Here is a 22485-nt window from a genome sequence, read left to right on the forward strand (position 1 = left end):
CTAACACAGAGGACAGTGGATCTATTATGGCTGCAGACTTTGTTGTTTTGTAATAAGTTACAACCAGGTGAAATCTTCCTATACTCATGTTTCTACTGGGTACAATCAGGGTTGGAGCCATTCCAAAATGCTTATCTTACAACACTGAAAGCATCATTAAGGTTCTAATACAAACTAATGATGACCTAGTCACTAATTTCTTTTCACAGCTAGATTTTTAAAAAGAGCCACTTTAATACATTTTAAGAGAAACTAAATAGTGAGTGCATCTGGCTCTCCCTCTCTGTGTATTTGAGGCATTATGCCAATATACTGGCAATGATGCTGTATTTCTGAGCCATGCAATAAGCTTCCCCACTTTGCATTACAGCCATGGTGTAGTTAAAGTTTGCTGTAACTGTCTGTGTCTGTGGTTCAGTCTATGTGAAGCATTACTGGTATATATGATAACATTTTATGAGAAGTATACATGAATTACCAGTTTTTTAGTCCCTCCCTTTAACTGCAGATTTAACTATGAAGAAGACATGAACATCAATAAAAACAATCATGATGATCTCTGACTTTCAGGAAATGGTTAAATGAAATGATTTCTTTCATACTGCCTCATGTTTGATATGGTGAAATTAGAAATACATCCACTACTGTATCAGTACTGTGGTATTTAATGTAAATGTGGGTCTCAGAATTCTGCCCAGAGCAGCTAAAATCCAACACTGATTTCACCTGCTATTGTGAATACATTTTAATTGCATCAAGTCCACATGCCTAAATAACCAAATATGTGTCTTCCACAACAACACATTTCACTGTTCTAAAAAATATTGATATAAGTGTTTTTTGGTCACAATTTGGAAGAGTTGAGGCAACTAAAACTACTTGGTAAAGGTTAGGAGAGGATTGTGGTCTTGGTTAAAAGCAACCAACATAAACAGTTGGTAGGAGAGAGCGTTAGCAAACTTTGGCTTCTCATGTCAACATCACTTGCTTTTTTGGCCCAACTTTTCACCCAAACCCAAATCCCCACCAACAGGATTTATGGTACTAAACATCATGCTACTTCTGCCTTTGCTTCTGAGAGAGCAGAGCCATCAGTCACACAACCACAAGAGGTCGCGTGCCATGAAAATGTAAACATAGGTTGTTTTAACATTATGATTTTGGCAGTGTATTTAAGGCAATGACACTGTATTTCTGAGCCATGCAGTAAGCTTCCCCACCTTGCATTACAGCCATGTTGTAAGTCTAGTGTAACCGTCTGTGTCTGTGGTTCAATGTATGTGTAACCATTACTGGTACATATGGTAACATTCTTATGTACGGGTTTATGAATTACCGTTTTTTAGTCCCTCCCTTTAACTGCAAACTTAACTATGAAGAAGACATGGACATCATTAACAACTCTCATGCAATGGTTAAATGAAATGATTTCTTTTATATAGCTGGAGAGAATATGCTATACCAACTCTGAAAAAATGACCACAATCCAGGCCCTTTTCCAGACATGTGGGCCAAGAAGAAAGGACTTACACCTCCAGTAAAATAAGAATGACAGTAATATAATTTTGTCTTTTTGCACAACATCATTGAATGAATGAATTGTTTCCTGTCTGGCAATAATAATATAAGGTCTGTTTGTTTGTTAGTTTGTTTCATTTTTGAGCAGACAAAAACTTGGCAGTCACGTAACATGGACGCAGGCCAATAGAAAATAATAGGCCAAAAAAAAAATATAGGCATCTCACAATTTTAGAGCCGTTATTGTGAAACTAATATGCATTATGCTGTGGACCAACGTAGCTATTACATATTTTGATGTGAGACTGTGTTGCGCATCAAAGCATTCATGAGATACTGTTAATTCTTGTACGTTCCTAATAGTTTATGAGGTATTACATGAATGAATTCTAACTTGAAGTCATCATACATGTACTCTTACAATAAGTGTGGCTGAATTCAAGTTTCAAGAATGTTAGGAAATAAGAAAATACGTACAACATGTCATTCAGTGCATACGTTTCTGAGACATACATATTAAGGTGCCATGGAGGTCAGTTAAGAGTTGCAGTCTGCTGCACTGCAGGTGATTTTACTAATTAGTACAACTTCATCCAGAGACAAGTGATCAGTGAAGTCTCACTGTGTAGTATTTGTTTTAAGCCATACCTGCAGACTCTCTGCTCTCAGTGTCACATGGCGTGAGAGCAGAGAAGAGCCAGCTCTCTGCTTCTTGCATGTAGCGCAGTTTGATTTCAGCACCATGGACAGAGTCCGTCAGTCTGGTGGAAGAACTGGACGCTGGCAGCATGAAAGTTGACAATAACTGACTGCTGTGTTGTTTTAGTTCATTTTAAATCTCTCTATACACATATCACGTACTTATCTTGTATACGTCATTTTCAGTAATCAACCAATTCACAGGGGTTGATATATGTCTGCCCAGTGAAGCAGATGTCTTATGGGCAGATGTACGGTAGATTAATCTATAAGTATGGACCCCGTTTAATTGGCTGCCTTCTATTTATTTTATAAAACCAACTTTAAATTTAATTGGGGGCTGGCGGAAAAGCTCATTTTAAGCGAATTAACATCATGTCTGTGTATAAATAAGAGGTGTAAAATGTAAGAAATGTTGAACTCGCATTTTTCCAGGCTTTGACTTACTCATCTGCTCTGCAGCCGACCGGGAAAACCGCTCAGAGATGGACAGACCGCATCTTTCAATGGGACAAGCCGTGAAGCATCTCTTACGTTTTGCCACTGTGCTCTCCGCCGGGTGTAACTAGGCGATCCCAGACCGTCTGTCAGTTTTACCGACCTGCTACCGTCAAGCTAGATAAAACGACTATGAGTGGGCTCTAACATAATGTACTCCGGGCTATGATTCTTTTTTCTTTTTTTCCACCGTTTAATTTTCTTACTTTAAGCAACATAACACCCCCTCATTATTTCAGCCTTTTTATCATTCTGTGTTGCTCGCTGTGTGTTGAATGATCGCTCTTTCTTCCTTGTGAGTCTCTGTATTTTCCTTTCCGTGACCAGATGTTTTTGCTCATGAGGTCGTAACGCTGAAATAACGATGGCGGGTCCCCGGGGCGCCATCAGCATCCCGCAGCTGTAGGCGGCCTGAGGTTTCCCTCTGTCAGCTGGCCTGTGTGCTGCTGCTTTGGTGGGACACACGGAGTGTGGTTTGGCCGCGGAGTGGACCAGTGCGTCAGGATGGATTGGGGATGTAATGCAATTAGTTGGAGGCGCAGTCAGAACCTCTCTTTCTCATTCTCATTTTAGACTGCCTCACCAATCAAACCTCAGCAATCTTCATTTGCCATTCCCCCGTTTTCAATGCTTTCTTTATTGCGCACACACAATCTGTTAAACATAAATGAATGGGAGTGGTGACAGATGAAAATATGAACCCTGTTAGGCTAAATGTTGTCAAACGCACACAGAGGGGGGTCATGAACCAAGTGGAGCGCGCAAACTCACGCAGATCCTTGTTTTTCATGCGTCTCCTTACATGTAGCCCGACCAAGACTTATCAATATGCTACAGCTATGAGAGTCAGTGTTACAGAAAGTTAAAGACGGCAGTCAAGGGAGGGGGAAAGTGGGAGATGGAGAGGAGGAGGTAGAGAGAGAGAAGCAGACCGACTCTCTGAGGGAGAGAGAGAGAGAGAGAGAGAGAGAGAGAGAGAGAGAGAGAGAGAGAGAGAGAGAAGGACAGAGGTGGTGTGTGAGAAAGAAAGAGAGAGAGACGGGGCGCGCATGTCCAGTTCTTCCATGCAGACTGTTCTCTCAGCTCGCCAATCATTCTAACGAGTTTCCCCACTCTTTCTCTCTTCCGTCTTTACATGTGCACCGGACACAGCTCTCTCCTGAGCGGCCACTGCAGGGAGAAGAAGCGAACGGAACCCACCATGGAATAGGAATACATACTGGACAAAACGGGGGAAAAAACCTCTCTCATCTTTCTTCTTTTTTCCCCTTTTTTCTGACGCATTTTTCCCTCTCTCGCATCTCCCCCTTCCCTCTCGATGTCTCTCAACAGTTTCTGAAGGGATTGAAGGAAAGAAAAATGAGGATTATTATTTTTTCTTGGCACTTTCTGGGGGTGTATTCCGCCCTTTGGGGGCTGGCGACGGGGGCTTTCCCTAGCTCAGTGCAGATAGGTGAGTTGGAGGATTACGGATTTTACGCACGGACACTCAGAACTGACACACTACACTGAATATTAGTGGATTTTAGCGGACAGCAGTCACCAAGAAAAAAGGGGGGTGCATCAGGACCCCTCTGGCACCAAAATACAAAAAATCATGCAGGGATGATGGAACAAGAAAACACACAAGTAAAAACATACAAGTCTTTTTTTTCTTCTGGTGTATCCTCTGGTTCTTGCTTTTATCCAAGATATTTTGCGTTAAGGAGAGATTGGTGTGTCTTCTCTGCTGTGACTCAAATGATTTATAAATGCATACAAACTCACTCTATCTATTCCTTTACTGTATTTGCGTGTATTTTAAAGGCTGTTCTGTGCTCATGAATGTTTCAGCGAGCTTTGTTCCCTTCTTGTCTTCTTCAGTGTTTAGACACTGCAGTATTCTCTCTCTCTCTCTCTCTCTCTCTCTCTCTCTCTCTCTCTCTCTCTCTCTCTCTCCCTCTTTCTCTGCCCTTTTCCAGTTACCCTCGTGTCAGTGCAGGAGAAGCCTGTCTTTCAATCCGCCTTACAGATCAGAGATAAAGTTAACTAAATCTGGATCATCATTGGTTTGCTCAGTGCATATGGACCACACATACACACATGGATCTCTCACCTGTCTCTCTCTCTCACTCACTCACTCACACACACACACACACACACACACACACACACACACACACACACACACACACACATTCGTGCAGGCATGTGTGTGATAATGAATGCGCTGCATCACTCCTTGTGGGGGCAGTTGGGAGGTCCTATAATGAGATTCGGCTCCTTGACTCTGTCTCCCTACAGCTGCCAATAAACTTAATATGCTAAATATTTTCTGCTTGGCACACCCACACAGACACACACATACACAAACATTTTTGCACCGGTTTTCATGCATGCATGTGCACATGTATAGTGTGCAAGTCACAAAAATGCACTAATGTATGGGATTCACTGGCAAAGCTGCAAATGTACATTCACATACATGTGCAGCATGCAGATGCACTACACAGTGGACATGCATGCATGCGCATAACGCATACATGTTTGTGCAGAAGCACACACATGCACACTTTCTTTCCTTCCCACTGACCATCCACACACATGATCATTCATTAGGTTCTCCAGCAGTTCACTTGAAGAGTCATTTGCATATCTCTGCATTGCACACAAGTGTAATGTCAGTGGAAAGCACAGACAGTTTCTTTTTGCATATTTGTGTGCAGGAGAGACACAGAGACTTGACACAGATGAGAATGTTTGTGGAATTTCTTGGAGAAACTGGTGCAGTAAGATGTCATGTTGGGATATATCTAGACTTCTCATCTTGAAGCGCATGTGTATGAATGTGTGTGTGTGTCTGTGTGTGTGTGTGCTCTAAAATTGAATTTTACCCAAAAACAGAAACCGCAAACCAATTCATTCCAGATTTGTAATCATAAACAGGAGAGTTAATGTAATTTATTTGCCTCAGCTTTGTCTTTGGGTGGAATTTTCCCATTAATCTAAGTTATAGTGAGCTTTGCACATTACCCACACACACACATTCCAGCTGTATGTCTGGCTTTGGGGACTGGTCTACTAAGACGTATAATGATGTTTCTGAGACAGAAAAGGTGTAGATGATGCAAACATTTCACATGAATGAGACTCAGACACACAGATAAATGACATGTTATAAAGTGACAATAGCTTGGTTCAATATGCTCTGCCTCCTGACTCCTCCCCTGTCATCTTTTCTCTCTCTCCCTCCCTTTTCTCCCCCGATGCAATGTCAAGGCTTCACAGACTGCCAGTGTAATCCAATTCAGTTGAGTTGAGTTGAGTCTGATTCAGTTAAATCACATCAGTTTATTTCAGTTCAGTTTAAGCCATGAAACATTGTGGAAGTAATCTATCAGATTAGCAATAACAAACAAGTATATCAGTGTAATCAACAACAATGCAACAAAACAAGTTTTATTCAGTTAATAAAAATATGATGTATTAAATGAAAATCATCAATGCTAACTCTGAGCATGGTTATGATATGACTATTAATACCATGTTTTCTAATAATATTTTATTTAAGTCATAAGTTTTCACCGAATCTTAAGCTTTTTGCATTTTTCTTTTAGGTAAATGTTTTGTCAATACATTGATTATGGCTCTATGATGGTTATTTTATTTCTTCTGACACTCATCTTCAGTGATCAGGTCATGGTTAATGGGTTTGGATTATGATCCAAGCCTCTCTTTCTCTTTTTCTACTTTTCTCATTTCCCTTTTAATTTAGCCTATAACAAGTATACAGTATATCATGTTTTATTCATTTTCAATTCATTTCAGTGTAATTGTTGGTATTAGATAGTACAGAGTTCATCATACTCAGAAAATAGAAGAGGTCCCTCTGGGCAGAAAGCCTGAAAGGATCATATGATCCCCAACCCCCCCCACCCCAATTTGTAGAGGCTTTTCTCAACATGAATCCGAGGTGGTGGTCTGCCAGGCTTGGCCATAGACGCTAGTTCTCTCTCTCTCTCTTTCTCTCTCTCTCTCTCTATCACTCTCTCTCTCATACTCTATGCCTCCTCTCCTTCTTAAATTGGCCTCTAATTTTTTGGACTCTACACTGTCAGCTTGACTGTTTCTCATCATCTCTTCTTTCCCCTCTTATACTCATTTTGTTAGATGGAACGTACACTACTGAGGGATGCTCTCATCTTTAAAGGCCAGCTGACACTTTGCACCCACCTCCCTCTCCCTCTCTTTTCTGCATGGCCAATGATCTTCCTTTATTTAGCTGACACTTTTTGAGCTGGCCTTCCTCTTCTGTTTTCTTTTATGTCCTCTCCAACTCATTATCTCTTTGACTGCTTCCCTTTCAGCTTATTTGTCTCTCTTTTCTTCTCCTCTCTTCTCCCCTTTCTATGATTTCATCAATAAAATGCGCAGTGTGGGTATCCGTGTCTCTGTATTCATGTTTGTGTGAGAGTACTTGCTGAAAGACAAATTACCTTTTTCTAACAAAGCTAATGAAGATCTTGGCTTTCTTTTCTCTCTCCCTCCCTCTCTATCTATCTTTCTTTCCCCACATTACTCCCCTTCTTCCTATCTCTCTCTCTCTCTCTCTCTCACAACACTCCCTTCTGACCATTCCCCCATAACTCACTTCCATTTCCATTCTTTATCATGTTCTTCTCCTCCTTGCCCCTCTCTCTCTTCGTCCCTCTTTCTAGGTGGGTTGTTCATAAGGAATACTGATCAGGAGTATACAGCGTTTCGACTAGCTATCTTCCTTCACAACACCAGCCCTAATGCTACGGAAGCTCCCTTTAACCTGGTCCCACATGTTGACAACATAGAGACCGCCAACAGCTTTGCAGTCACCAACGCATGTAAGTATTTATATCTATGTGTGACCGAAAACGAGGATGAGAGAATGGAGGTATTCCTCTCTTTCTTTCTCTCCATATCTCTCTGACTTTCTCTCTGTCTTGCTCTCTCTGTGTTTGTTTTTCAGTCTCTGTTCTCTCTTTGCCATACTGTTGGATAAAGATTGCTTTAATTAGGGGCTTAGGTTGTTTAAAGGTTCAGACTGCAACTTCATTATCTTGGTCATGCACAATACAGCAGCTGAGCGGTCTTTGGTGAACTTGGTTTGAAAACTGGCTTTTCTGCAACAGTTTCTGAACAAATTATCATTTTGAAATGTTGATTTTAGGCACTGTAAAGTACATTTTAAGAATCCTAAACAGACAACTACATGGACATTTTGAGGCGGTGTTTGTGGTTTATTTTGCAAACAATTATGGTCAATTCTGTCCAAGTCCTACACATGTTATTCACACCTATACCCACTTAGTGCTATCCATCCTATCTGCAAAAACTGCAAAATTACCCATATTATTCATACACAATCATTGTAAAATTAGTCCTAGAACAGTTGCAGACAGTGGTGAAAATGCTCAGAACAAAGGGGAGCAGTTGGTAATCGTGTCCTCCCTGGTCTTTTGAAGGATGACAGCTAATCTTTCACCATCCCTCTCTGTTTTCTGGGAGTTAAGATCTAATCCTGCACACTCCCCCTTGACCTGGGAGGGTATAAGAGACAGTTTGTGATGATTGTACTGGCAAGTCAGCGTTAACAAGGCTATGTGGGCAGCCTCACTAACACTAAAGAACTGCTCAATGTGCCACAGGTGTCTCTGAGTTAGAGCCGTTTACCAGCTTTATTTGGACATGTCTTGTAATATTTACAATGGACGTTTGGTTAGGCTATAAAGATCATTTCAATCCAAACACGACATGCTCTAAAAATTTTTGTCAAAACGCCATCTTAAATTGAAATTGTGCTCATTTGATGTTCTTTCTCCACTTTGTTCAATTTGGCTGTCATCCCACCCACAGTTTTCCTGCCCTTCCCTGCACTATAGTGTGTATTTATTTACAGTGGTCATGGCATTTTTTTCCTTATGAACACTCAGTTGGTTGTTGAAATGAGATTAACGTTATTCTTTCAATCAGATTGGCCTCCTGGGGTGCCACTTCCCCTATGCTTGTAGAGGGCTGTGGAATTTACTGAAAATGATTTAACTAATCATATTTACCAACATTTAAGAAAAGATTACTGAGATCATCATTGCTATAGTTTCACCACCCACAAGTGTGTGTGAGCTCTCCTTAATTTGTGGTTTGCTCAACTAGCTTCTTTCTTACGGTGTTGTGATTCTCTCTCTCTTTGTGTTTGCATGAGTGAAGACATTTGGTTATTTGCCTTCACATCTGCTGAGTGACACTGGTTTATGCCACCATAATCTAAAAGCCTACAATGTGGTTAGGTGTATCTCTGTGTGTGCTTGTGAGTGTTTGCTCCTGTGTGTTTGACTGTTGTATTTAAGATGGAAACACTCTCTACAGGATACTCTTTCCCTAATTCTCTTACTCATCTGCCTCCTGGTGAGAGGAGTGAGTCCTTTCATGTCGGCGCATGAGAGGGGATGAAGGTTCTGTTGTTACTCTCGATGAGTTGAACTTAGTTTTCTGAGTAAATTTGGTTTATTTTTTTGCACTTTGCTACAACACAAATGAAAGAGAGTACTAATAGTAGAATATGAAAACCATTTTTCCTTGCTGCAAAATATGAAGGGGTTGAGTGTTGTGCATTATTGTGCAGTACCTGGTGCACAGCTTTATGTGCTGTTCTTACAAGCTGAATTTCCCTCAAGGGTAATGTATTATATCATACCCCCTCATTAACACAGTCCTATGGTGCATCCATCTTATTTTAAGAAAATTTACAAGGGACTGCACTGAAATATTTTACCTCCTTTTCTCATTAAACTTTAACAAATTGACCACTGGGGCTGTTAACTTAGCTGGGAAATAAAATCAATACAGTATAATACAACAATACAGTACAGCTCCTCTTATCATCATGTTTAACAAGATTCTTCAAATATTTCCAGGTTGTTAATGAAGGCCCACAAAAGCAGCTCCATTGTCAAACAAGACTACTGAAAATGGCAAAGACATGGCTGTCAGAAGAGTGTTTGGAAGTCTGAAAGGTCTTGAATAGCATCTAGCAATTGATTCATGTTGTGGTACGCATGAACACAATAAACTGACAGTTTATATCCCTTGAGGGTATTATTAGAGGGTTTAACCTCAACCAAATGCAAGTCACATAGAATCATAAATCATTTCTGTGTAATGCAATTTCCAAGTTTGGTTGTCTCCTGCCACCCTGTATTATGGCCCCAGATGAATGAATAGACTGCTTAATACAACGCACAGTACAATAATTGGAAAACGAACAATTCCTCCAAATTAAACTACCAAATTGGTTGTTTGACCATGCATTCCAAAATGACCCATAGGAGCATTTTCACTGTTTTCACTGTTTCACTGTTCATTTTCACTAATTATGTTTTATGACGCAACAAGCCTGTGGTTAAGGTCTGGTTAGGTTTAGGCACAAAACCACTGGGTTAGGGTTAGGGAAAGATCATGGTTTGGGTTAAAATGAAATGTGCTGTGGCTTAAAGTTACCGCTTAGGCAACTTTTGTCTTGGCAACAGCACACACCACGACAATTGTAGTTACATTTTTAAAAAACTGCCCCAACTCAAAGTTGGAAACGTGACACTAGTGGTCGGAAATGGGAAGCAAACAGCAGATTCCAGATGTCATCTGAACTGCTTCACTTCTCCAGGTCATTATTATTAGGGCCACTAGATAGCGTCACTCAAACGTAACTACAGGTCGTTTTTGGCAACTGACATTACAACCTATAGGGTCGTTTTTCTTGGGAGGACAGGCTCAAAATTAATAGTCCATCAATTTCCTCACACTCGGAAATATAATCAAAAGCTGCATCTGTTTATGTTCACTGTTGAGCTGTGTGAGTGGGAAGGTCCACATTGAACACATTTTTCTATAATGTAAGGGGAGAGGTATGAATTTTATTAGTGATAAGGGTTTTGGCACAATCAGTTCTGAGAGTACAAAACAATCCAGCAGGTATTGTAAAATATGTATGCATGTAGCAAACCCTGACTGACCACTGTATGTTACAGTGACCACTCTAAACCTAACTCCCTCTTTGCTCCCTCGCTCTTATCTCTATTACATCCTCTTAAATGGCACTGACCTCCAATGATTGAGTCATCACAGCTACACATTGATCAAACCTGCTGAACTTTATTTTCAATTCTAGTGGAAACCCTAAAGTCTCCAAATATACCTAATATGTCAGACTGAATTTGGGCAGAGACAAGTGAATACATTGATCCTCAAAAGGCCTAGAATATTTCAATTTAATGGAATGGTGCAGCCATAAAAAACATTTAGTCTTGTGTTTGAGTTTTTCACTCAGTGTAAATATCATATACAGTAGCTTTAATAAAGAGTTGGAACAAGATAATACAGAATATACTGCATATGTAATACTGTCAGATCACATATACAACCTTAAAGTTAGTTAAAGGAGAATAGATGTGGAAAAGACCAAAACCAACAATGAATTGATCTTACTAATAAGTGTTGCCTCTAGCCAAAGTCTGATACAGTTTATCCCTCTGTGCCATAGAGCTCCATTATTGTCCAAAAACTCTGAAAATACATCAGTGAGCCACACCTTTGCAAAGGGTGACATGTTTCTTTGTTGCAGTGAACACTGACACTGCAGTTTATTTAAGTCAATCCCCTATAAACCATTATAGTTGTATAACACATTTGTGTCAATATGGAGCTGAAAATAGTCCCCAACAAGTGCACTATTTACTGTTTGAGTAAAGTATGCTAAAAACTACAGTGCCCAGATATTTAAGGAAATTAAGTACAGTAGCTGATCTATGAATGAAACTTTTTATATGTGACCCATTTTGAAAGATTTGTCTTCAGCAGAAACAAAAGGGCATGGGGCCAAGTGTCACCAACAGCATACATAAGTCGGAAAGTATTTAGAGACAGATTAACACAGTGTATGTTTTGATCTTTTCATGGGATTTGTTGACACTGTAAACAATATAAAATAATGTCAGCCTTATCCTTTGAGGGGATATATCAATGTATACTCTTCTATGTTTGACCTATTATGATTTTCCATATTTTCAGTCATATATGTAATGTTACAATGTCGGATGTTCATATTAAACGTAGCTAAAGTGTCAAATAATGAGGTTAATGTATGTAGAGGTAATCACTGTGAGCAAAAAGCACCAGCTTCAGACTGCTGTGAACACTTGGTTTCCAACATTTTTTCCTACTTTCAGCCTGAGCTGACGTCACCATGTGACAGATTTCTTTATATGGTCATTTTCCAAGCATAGCACAAGAGTTCGCTGCTCTGCTACACTAAAATTATGGCGTTTTTCCGATGTTTTGGGAGTAGCCAAGCCATGACTCAAGTCGAAGTGGCACGCTGTGAGTGTTTTTCCATTACACAGCACAGCAAAGTAAAATAAGTAGTTTACGTGTTGGAGGTGTGCTGGTCATCTTCCGCTCTTCATCAATCATCATCATCACTGTGGCTGTTTCTGCTCTTACTATTCCTCCCTGCATTATTTCTAACTAATCCACTGAACAAAGAACTCCAAATATCTCCATATGTTGTTGTGTCGACTGGTTTTTAGCGCCGCTAACGAAACTCTGCTTATTCAATAAGGAACACGTTTCATTTCCTGTCAATTCTTCACAATAAAAGTCTCCCATTATTTAGTAATTTAAAAGCTTTTAATATGAAGCAGTAAAGCAGGAAATGTTGGGTCTGCATCGGTGGTAAATTTACACGACTCTGATACAGCTGCCCTTTAGCAGGCTTGCTAGAAAGCTGGCCAATCAGAACAGAGTGGGCTAAGATCGCCTGTTGATAGACAGAGGCTGAACTGAGGGGCTGTATAAAGGGCTAGTATAAGATAAATAAGGAGTTTTTTGAACAGTGGATCATGCAAAGCTACTCTAGTGGAGTGGAGTGAGCATAATAGGTCTCCTTTAAACTACCAACTCTCACTGTTTGTCATCTTCGTTTACAGTGCCTGTTTCCCTCTGCCCATTTCTTTTTTCCCATTTCCCTTTCCAGTCTCTGTCTACCTTTCTCTCATACATGCACACACACACACACACACACACACATACTCTCAGGAAGGCATTGGGCCATAAGAGGAGGAGTGTTTGGAAAATGAAGCTCTTCTATGTGAACCGTCTGCTCTCTCTCCGCAGGCCACACATAACAAGCGGAACCACTTCTCTCTCTCTCTCTCTCTCTCTCTCTCTCTCTGTCTCTCTCTCTCTCTCTTTCTGTCTTTCTGTCTTTCTGTCTGTCTTTCTCACCCATTGTCTCTCTCTCTCTGTCCTTCCCTCTGTTTCTTCCTCTCTGTTGTTCTCCCCCTTGTCTCTCCATCTCATCACTCTTCCTCCGCTCCTCTATTCTTCGCCATGTTTTGCCGTCTCTCCCCTCTGCACAGGCGTGGTGAATGGATCTCTAAATTAATCCCTGACTCTTGCTCCGGGTGGTGAGCAACGCTCCGAATTAGAATAGGGAATTCTGCCACTGACCTTGGCTAGTTCCTCTCTATTCTAGTATTCAGGAGGCGTGAATGGATCATAAAAATCCCTGGTCCCCATCGTTTTCCCTATTCACCATGGAATATAACCCATTTTCTTGTCCCAGGGTCACACATCCATATTCTCTGCTGTTGTCAGTCTGTCTTTGTTGTTTCCTGCATGCACATGTATACCCATGTGGTTATGTCTTTTGTAGTATAGATATGTATATCAATGTAGGTGTGTTTGTGTCTTACTTTTTCCTCACTGTTTTTTGGATCTGTGTATCTGTGTATCTTTTTGATTTGCCTCAGCTAGAGAAGCACACCATTCCACTGGGCTCACCACTGTGTCTCTATTCACTGGCTTATAGAAAATAATGCACATGGATTAGCATGACCAAAAGCTGCACTGAATGTGTGTGTGTGTGTGTGTGTGTGTGTGTGTGTGTGTGTGTGTGTGCATGTGTGGTGACATTTCTGGACACACAGAATGCATGTGTGCAAACTTGTGTGTCACTGAGGTGCATGGGCACATGTGACTGTGTGCGTGCAATGAAAAAAAATCAGCTTAGCCAGAGCATGATGGAGATAGACAGAAAGTGATAAGGTGAATTAGGGATGGAGGAAAAAGAAATGGGGGGAAAAGGATTTGTAACAAAGAGGTGGTTATGCCTGGTTTGTGGTGCCAGGGCTGAGAGACACAATGATGCGCTGTCACCGTTGTAAATGCAATTCTTGATATGCGGTATAATACTTCTATTTTAATCCTTTTGAGGTCCAACACTAAGACAAATAAATGATATTCTCTTCTATGCTGTACCTACTGCAGCAATGATAATGATGATGATGTGTGCGGTGGTTTGGGTGGTTGATTATTGTGGTGATGCAGAACCACATTTGTCATCTAGAGTTAATATAGATTGTGCCTATAGTGAATCATTCATAAATCAATACTGTTTATGTATTATTGACTGCCACAGATTGCATTTACATGCAGGCTGCACCTGATTATCTTTGCAGCCAAACAGAATCAAATAGTTGTGTCAGAATCTCCTTGAGGTGTCAGTCCTGTTTTATCCCTCTGTTGTTAGGAGTTAAGGACAACATTAAATAATTCTGAGATGTGTAGGTGATTAGGATCTTGAATTAGTACTGTAGTTAGACCAGTAAACTAAAGTCATAACAAGACAAAAGTTTCCATGGTAATTTGGTGTGTGAGTCAGTCGGGATGGTTTGGATTGAATCTGTGAACTCTGCTGTGTACAATCAAGGGAAGACAGTAGGTTGTGAAAACAATATCGAAACAGCTCTGGTATCACTCTGCAGAGGAGTTAGGAATGGGGTCACTAGGTATTCATTTCTTTACCAACATCTCTTTTATTAAGGTGTCTTATCCAAAGTGTAAAAACAAGGGTAATTCCATCACCAACATACAAAATACTGAACATGCTAAAGCTTGATTTATGGTCATGTGTTAAGGGGTTGCATGTGGCATCGCTATAGAGCTATAGCTGATCTGCATCTCCTCAAAAATGTAATTACACCTAGGGGCTACAGCAGCTACAGAGATACCACATGGGGATCCCAAGAACTCTGATTGGTCTGCTTGGGCTGCTTATGTTTTTTCCTTCAAGTTTCTGAAGTAGGGATGACTGTAAAGAGAGCTGATACATCAAAGAAGTTGAAGAAAGACTCAGTAGCCTTCCCATTTTCAGTAGCACACATCTATCTCCACTGCAAATCTTCTGCCCACTGCGACCGCCATTCTATATAAATCAATTAACTTTAACACAGCAATTAGTCTCCTATTAATTAGTGAAACAAATGGCGAAACATAAGTCAAGAATTATAAATTCCCTGGATGTTATCATCTTTTGCCGTACTTTATATCACAAAGTAAATGAATGCAGACAAAGTTGTGGTGGTGCTATCAAAAGGTGAAGTTGAACTATAAATAAAAACATACACCATAGATATGTACAACAGGACTCATGTTAACTCCTCGCAACGACTGTAATACTTTTTAGATTCTTACATTATAAGGGTAATTTAGAGATTTTCAGCGGCTTGCAGCTCTTGTCAGTGTAATCCTAAAAGCTGACCAATCATAATCTGGTTGAGATCATTTTCCAGCTCTTGGTGCCATTGTTTTCCAGCCATTATTTTTTCAACATCTTTTAGCACTTTCCTGCTCATTAAAGATGCCAAGTGGAGACTCACACTTACAAGTCTTTTTTTCCCCATGTTGACAAGAAAATTACTGCTTCCGCAGTGATTAGTTGTTAATTGAAAGAGTGTTAATACAGTGTCGGCCATAAAGACGTGTGTATACATACACAAACAAACACACACTTTCAAAGAGTTCATCAGTCTACATTCACTCCACGTGTCCAGGAGCACTGATTAAATAGATTCCTGGAACACTTTGCTACAACTCAGCAGAGCACGGTTGCACACACACATACACAAACACACATAAATACAATTTTTTACACAGTCTCTCTCACTCTCTCTGACACATAAACACATTGATTTGCCAACCTGTCCATATATTTCCAACTTCCCTACATACAGCATGTCTCCGTGCCTTTTTGCTAACTCACTCCTTTCATTTAATGGCTCAGTCATCTTGTAGATGATTTGAGGCACTCAATAATAGCACTGTACCATCATCTTTATTGGTGACGTTTTGCATGGTTATATGTCTTCTTAACAGCCACACTGGGGGAAATAGAGTGAAATGATATCTGAAAGCCTGGCAAGGCAGGGAGATTTACTTTGCAGCAAGCTTTCGTTTATTCATGTTACTAGCATACTGAGGTTGCTGGCTGACTCTGACGACAGCCTAAATGCTTTTCCTGGCATCAAGATACATTATCTGGTTCAAGGCTAATAGTATGGCAATAATTGATTAATACAGTATCATTTGAACTTTTTTCCATTTGCAGGCACCTTTACTGGACCATTAGTTTGTTACTCCTGCAATTTAAATATGAAATAATATGATTAAATTAATATGTTCCCATTTAGACTCAAGTTAAAGTGTATTTGTGTTACTGGATTAGTGATAATGACAAAGTAATGATTAACAAGAAAACAAGAAAAGCAAAAATGAGATGATTCTGAAGGGAAATAACAGAAACTGCAGGAATTCCTGAAATCAATCTGAGTCTCACCCTGCTTATACACATAATCACAGACAGCAGGTACCAACCTGTTGTTAACTAGATAAAGCAAATCTTTGTAGTGTCCTGTTGTGATTAACAAACCTCCAGTAGTCAAATTTGCACAAATAGAACAAGATTATGCTTTATCTGAATGCACCCTTAGGGCTAATCATTGGTCTCAATGACATACAATACCTCTCCAGTCATCTGCCTCTATTTTTTTTTTTAGATAAATACAATAGAAACTGTTTTTTTATGCTAACCTGCTGCATGAATTACTCTCAGACTGAATTCTATCAGCATTGCATTGTTAAGACTGACACAGACATTGCTTTTAAGGTTTTCTTATAATCAGAAATAAAAAGCACAATTTAACGCAGTTTTTGGAGTAGCAAGGTGAAGCTGTGAAGGGGAAAATCTGTTTCATTCCCTTCTACTGTATTCAATATTAATGACATGAAACTCTGTAGAGGAACACCTTGTTGTGTGCTGTTCAACCATATTGTGAATATGAAGTGAATGTTCATGTAATTTTTTAAGTTATTCATTTGATATTTTCACCGAGCACTGAGACCATGGTATTTGTTCAACTGGAACCCTTCACTTGAACCAAGATCAATAAAATTGTCCAAGTAGTTCATTAAAAGAACCCCTCTCATAGCAGTAGCAATGTAAAAATACAGAGGCATTATGCTTTCAATTGCTTTAAAGAGAACATATGTCCAGTACAAATAGACTGTTAGCTTTTCAATATCTTCTTTGGAATTCTATTCAGTTTAGGTTGATCAGCTTAGCAAACACTAACATCTATCGCTGTGTGCACACATGCATTGAGTGCCTCACAACAGTATCATTTTTCACAATTTCACATTTTCCTTTAATCACCAGTGACGACCAAATGCTTGTGTGTGTGTGTGTCTGTGTGTGTGTTTGTGTGTGTGTACACGTACATGGTGGTTCATGCGGAGTGCGGTAAGTGCTCCCTGAAGAATTGCTCTGTTGCATCATTTTATTCAAGCCTCAGCAGTAATGACCAAACAGCAAGCAATATTATTAGACCATGCAGCATGTTGCAATGAATCCATACACTTGCTCCAGGTAATCTGATTTCATTTAGTGGTGCAATAAAACAGACTATTTCTCATTGTGTCTCACCTCTTTCATTAAAAAGTCCACTGCCAGGGAGTGAGGCTGACATTTCACTGCACTGGCAATAGTGAAAGGATATTTTTAAGGGCAGTAAATGTTCTTTCTGCTACAGATAGTGCTGAGGGCTATGATGCACACACAACATTAGACTCAATATTTGTCAGCACTTATGACAAACAGTATTGTTTGGTACATTTTTGTTCTTTATTACCAATTCTGCAACAAACATGGGATCTTATTTCAAAATTTGTAAGACCTGGTCCATGATCAGAGTAGTATTTTCATGCTGCTTATCATACAGCATCATCTTGAGTTAACTCAACATTAAGACATATAGTACACAGCAGTAGCAGTGTAAACTGATTCAAAAGCAGGAATCAATGTCAATTTTCAAGCGCTTTATAGAGGCTTGAATTATACTAAGAACATTAGAGTGTGCACTAGTGGCTCAGTCTGCTAATATCCTCATCATGAATAGTCTCTTAGTGTCATAGGACATGTCACTGAAGATGCCTTTAAATGTTTTTCAATACATTTCAAGAGAACGGTAATGGTTGGGTGCATACATTAAAACTATTTCTATCAGAAAATACAAATCAAAGTCAACAGAGGAGGTTATGGTACCAAAATATGAATCTTTGGAGTTTTTTAGACAAGAAACTAGTAATCTTTTTGGACTAAAGATGTCACTACAGGCAATATTTTGCATTGATATTCATTATCTGTACATCTGACGGTTGGTGTACAGAAGCTTTAGTTATTAGTGTGCAGAAGGCTATGAAGCAGCATTTAGGGAATCATACTGATACTAAAGCTGCTCTGAAACTCATATTAATGAAATTCATTTTTGAGAGTCTGCAGTTCCTTGAGGCAAGATGAGACAGAATGAGTCTTATTGCAGGTTTTACAGACTACCAACCCTGAAGCTGGTTGAGAAAAATCCTCCCACAACATGATGCGATGATTCGTCTGGTTCGACGCGGCGATACTGAAGTAACAATAAGAAAAACATTTAATTAACAAGCTGTGGTCAGGTAGGGAATATCCAGCAGAAGGATGGAGGTGGGTTTTTTTTGGCATGTGTATATGAATTGCAGGTCAGCACTGTATTTTCTTGCCTGTTTGTTCAAGCCTTAGTAATGAACAGTGAATAATATTATTAGACCATGCAGTATGTCTCAATGAATAGCCACGATCCCTCCAGGTAATCTGACTTCACCGGGATAAAAGGCAGATACACACACTGACCCACACCTACACACTTGTATACACACACAGTAAGAGGCTCCACTGGCTCTGTCTGTCTAATGTGTTTCATTAAGACCCCTATGTTCCCACTGGGCATGATAGCTGTGCTGTAAACAGAAAAAATGTCTGTTTCCTCTGTGTTTGTTTTTCACGTGCTGGCGTTTGGAAGATGAAAAGCATGAGAAGAGATGACAGAGGATTTTAAGTGTTACGCGTCGCCTTAGCAAAACACAGGGGTGTTTATACTGAATGGAGCCATGTTCGCAGTAATTGTCTGTGACGTCTTTTTGTTGTTCTTCACTCTCAGCTTAGCTGCTGTTGTTTTCATGTTCTGATCAAAGGATTTCCATTTGCAGACTTTCTTCTCTTCCCATTCCCTTTCCTTCCCCTCACTTTTGCTTTTTTTTTACGCTTATAAGCACAAGCATGCACTCCTGTATAATCACAAACACAAACAATGCATTTTCCAACATTTTTCTGCTTCTCTTCCCTTCGTTTTTTCTCACTTCCAATTTCCTTGAGTCATGCTCAACATTTATCTTTTGTTTTTGCCACACTCACCGTATTTCCTTCTTCTCTCTTTCTCTTTCGTCTCTCTCTCACCCTCCTCTGTCTGTCATTGATCTCTCTCATTACTCATCAGCTGTTAAGTGGCTTTTGGTGTGGGACAAAAGCTGTGATGAGTGTGTAGTGGGTTTATTTAAACTCAAACTTACACATCAGTTGCTGAAGCACACACTGTACGTCATCATATCTGTCACCCACAGTATCTGTCTGTCTCTTTGTTTGTACTGATTTCTCTGTCTCTAATTGTCTCTCCTGAGCACTTGATATCTTTATCTCCACCTCAGACTGGAACTTAGAATCTCAGAAAACATCATTTCAGTAAATAATATATTATAAATAGCACAATTTTAACTGCAATACTGTTTTTGATTTGATTTTGACATTTCTTCTTAATCATAACGCACGCCATGCTATCGCATTCTCTTTCTCTTTCTTAGACGTAAACACACACACACACACACACACACACACATACACACACACACACACACACACACACACACAAGAACTCGTCCCCAAACCCTCATATGTGTGTTTGTTTCCATGGATTTATGATGTGGATGAAAGGAAGGGCATTAGTTAATATTGATGAGTGCTGCCACTCAGTCCTTCTCACTGAGGCTCACTTAGAGATGAGAAGCATGACCTTTATACACGCGCACACACACACACACACACACACACACACACACACACACACACACACACACATCAGATCATGGTCACTTTTGGGGACATTACATAGACTTACATTCATTTCCTGGAGACTTACCCTAACCCAAACATTAACTACTACTTGCCTAACAGTAATCTTAACCACTGACCCAAAAATCAGCTTTTTCCCAATTGGGAACATGGCTTTTGTCCCCAATTGGACAAGCTGTCCCCAATTAACTACTCCTAAGTCTGAAACTTCTCCCCAAAAGTAACCTATGACAGACCCAAACCAAACAGATATGGGCAGGAAAATAAAAGTAATTCAATTTGTGCATTGTTGTGTTATATAAGTTGAACCATCACCACTCTGTGCATTTAATTGGACTTACCCAACATCTGAGTGTGTGTGTGTGTGAGCATGCACATATGCTTGTTTGCATTGGGTAAAATGTGTGTTTGCTCATTGAGAATGCTGAGATTCTCCCAAACCTCAAAGCCAGTGTCAGCCTTGAACCAATTCATCCCTAATGGCCCATTGGTATTCAGCAAGGGTAATAGATTCCGAGGTAACCAGCAGGTAATTCATCACACTTACAAATAGGAAGAGACAGAGTAGGAAGCAAAAAAGCTATTAAACAGATCAGAGCAGGAACAGGGCTCATATGAAGAGAGAAAAGCTCTCATGGAAATAGAAGAAAATAATTAATTATGCACTCTCTGGTGATTATCATGGGGCCAGATAGATCCAGAGAGGCACATATGAACACATAAGCACTGATGCAAACACACTCAGAAATGCAGTTGAAGTCATCTAACCTTTATGCTAGACAGAGAGATGGCTGCTGTGTATGTTTGGACATGTTCTTGTTTGTGTGTTTACAGGTCCTCAGAGGTCAATTTCTTTCTGACAGCATTGGTATTTATCTCCTTAAGCTCACTGGTTTACCTGTGTTTGTTCATGTGTGTGTGTGTCTGTGTTTCAAAAGTCACATCACGGCTTCTGGCTCTTCTTGCTGAGGTAGTTGAGTGCATCAAATAACATGCACACACACACACACACACACACACACAATCGATCTGGCCCTTCAGACAGTCACAGTGATGGATGGACACTCCCTCGCTTCTATTTTTACCCCTGAGCACTCTGTGTGCCTGCTGTCTTATCTTCATAAAGTATAGAAACATGAAGAAAATCCTTGCATCATAATACAAACCACAAACTAGTCCGCATGCATGTGTGCCTGCCTGGGGGATATTTGTGATTGTGTGCATCCCTTATACATTTTAACAATTGATGATTAGTGTGTTTTTTTCGCCCTGGTAGCAGCCCAGCAGGTTTTTCCTGGCTGAGCCACATCTTCTTAATTCAGCCTCCTGACTCTCCTACTTCTGAGGCAGCAGTGAGGCACAGCACCACATGGTACCACTTGCTGCCTCACAAGGAGGCTCCTGAGCAGTCTTCCTTCTCTAATCATACAGAAACATGTCAAATCAAAACAAGATCAAAGTTGCAACTCTCATGCTGCTTGGATATGCAGTGTTAGCTCTGCTGAATATGTCTTGTTGTGCTTCTATTAGGATGCAGTAAGCAAAGAATTTATTTTTCCTAGGGTCAAAACATGAATCCATATGTAAAGCATGCAAAGACCATCACATCACCATATTAGGATGATCAGTTGATCACATAAGTAAGAAAAGAATGTATAACCAAACTACCACCGACCAAGAAAAATCAATAACTAAGCAAATATAATAATCCACACAAAAACATCACAAAGTGATGCAAAATGATTCTCGTTGCACTGTATGTAACCAGTGAGTGGCCAAAGCTGATAGGACTGTTGGACAACTCCATAAAAAATTTAGGAGTTGAAACTCTCAGACACTGTGTCCAATTCTCTATCTCCAACAGATGCTGTTAGTTTTCTTTTTTTATGGCAGATATGTTTTTTATGGTGGATTTGTTTCCCCACGGGCGCTCACAATTCCCCGTGCTCCGAATAACCCCGAGTTCCCGAGCACCAACAGAATCAGCGCCAATGATTGTGAACAACCCATTTCTGAAAGTTATCATGCATCTGGAACAATGAACTCCTCCTCCTTTTTTTCTGCTGATCTATCTAAGATTTCAGAACTTGAATTTGAGGCTAAAGGACAAGCTGTAGTTAATGATCACCATATTTTCTCCTTTGACCCTCACTGAGATCATGTCCAATATAAGTGGAAATATATTTTCCCCCCCCCCGGCTGCGACATTGGCAGCGTTAACACTCAAGGACACTACAGCTCTTCATTATTTTCCTGACGATCCACTATGTTTCCTCTCATTGTAAATCCAATCAAAGCAGCCTCCAGACAATAAAGCATGATTTGGAGACAAATATAAATGAAAATGATCACAAGTGGAGTGGGGAGCCCACTTAATTAATATTAACAGAATCACCCCTATATTATGAAAACACACTCATGTCAAAGTG

General features: G+C 40.0%; 1 protein-coding gene across 4 annotated transcripts in view; it reads left to right on the plus strand.

The window, feature by feature from the left end:
* Positions 1-3977: 3977 nt before the first annotated feature.
* The window catches only part of gria4a (glutamate receptor, ionotropic, AMPA 4a), a 107276-nt gene continuing 88768 nt past the window's right edge, over positions 3978-22485 (plus strand). For all 4 annotated transcript variants that reach the window (XM_067594568.1, XM_067594564.1, XM_067594565.1 and 1 more), the window contains exons 1-2: positions 3978-4168; positions 7413-7571. In XM_067594568.1, the coding sequence (XP_067450669.1) occupies positions 4075-4168; positions 7413-7571 (253 nt within the window). In that variant the 5' untranslated portion in view covers positions 3978-4074. The remainder of the gene's footprint in view (positions 4169-7412; positions 7572-22485) is intronic.

Source organism: Thunnus thynnus, chromosome 7, assembly GCF_963924715.1.
Source record: "Thunnus thynnus chromosome 7, fThuThy2.1, whole genome shotgun sequence".
In the NCBI taxonomy this organism is placed as follows: domain Eukaryota; kingdom Metazoa; phylum Chordata; class Actinopteri; order Scombriformes; family Scombridae; genus Thunnus; species Thunnus thynnus.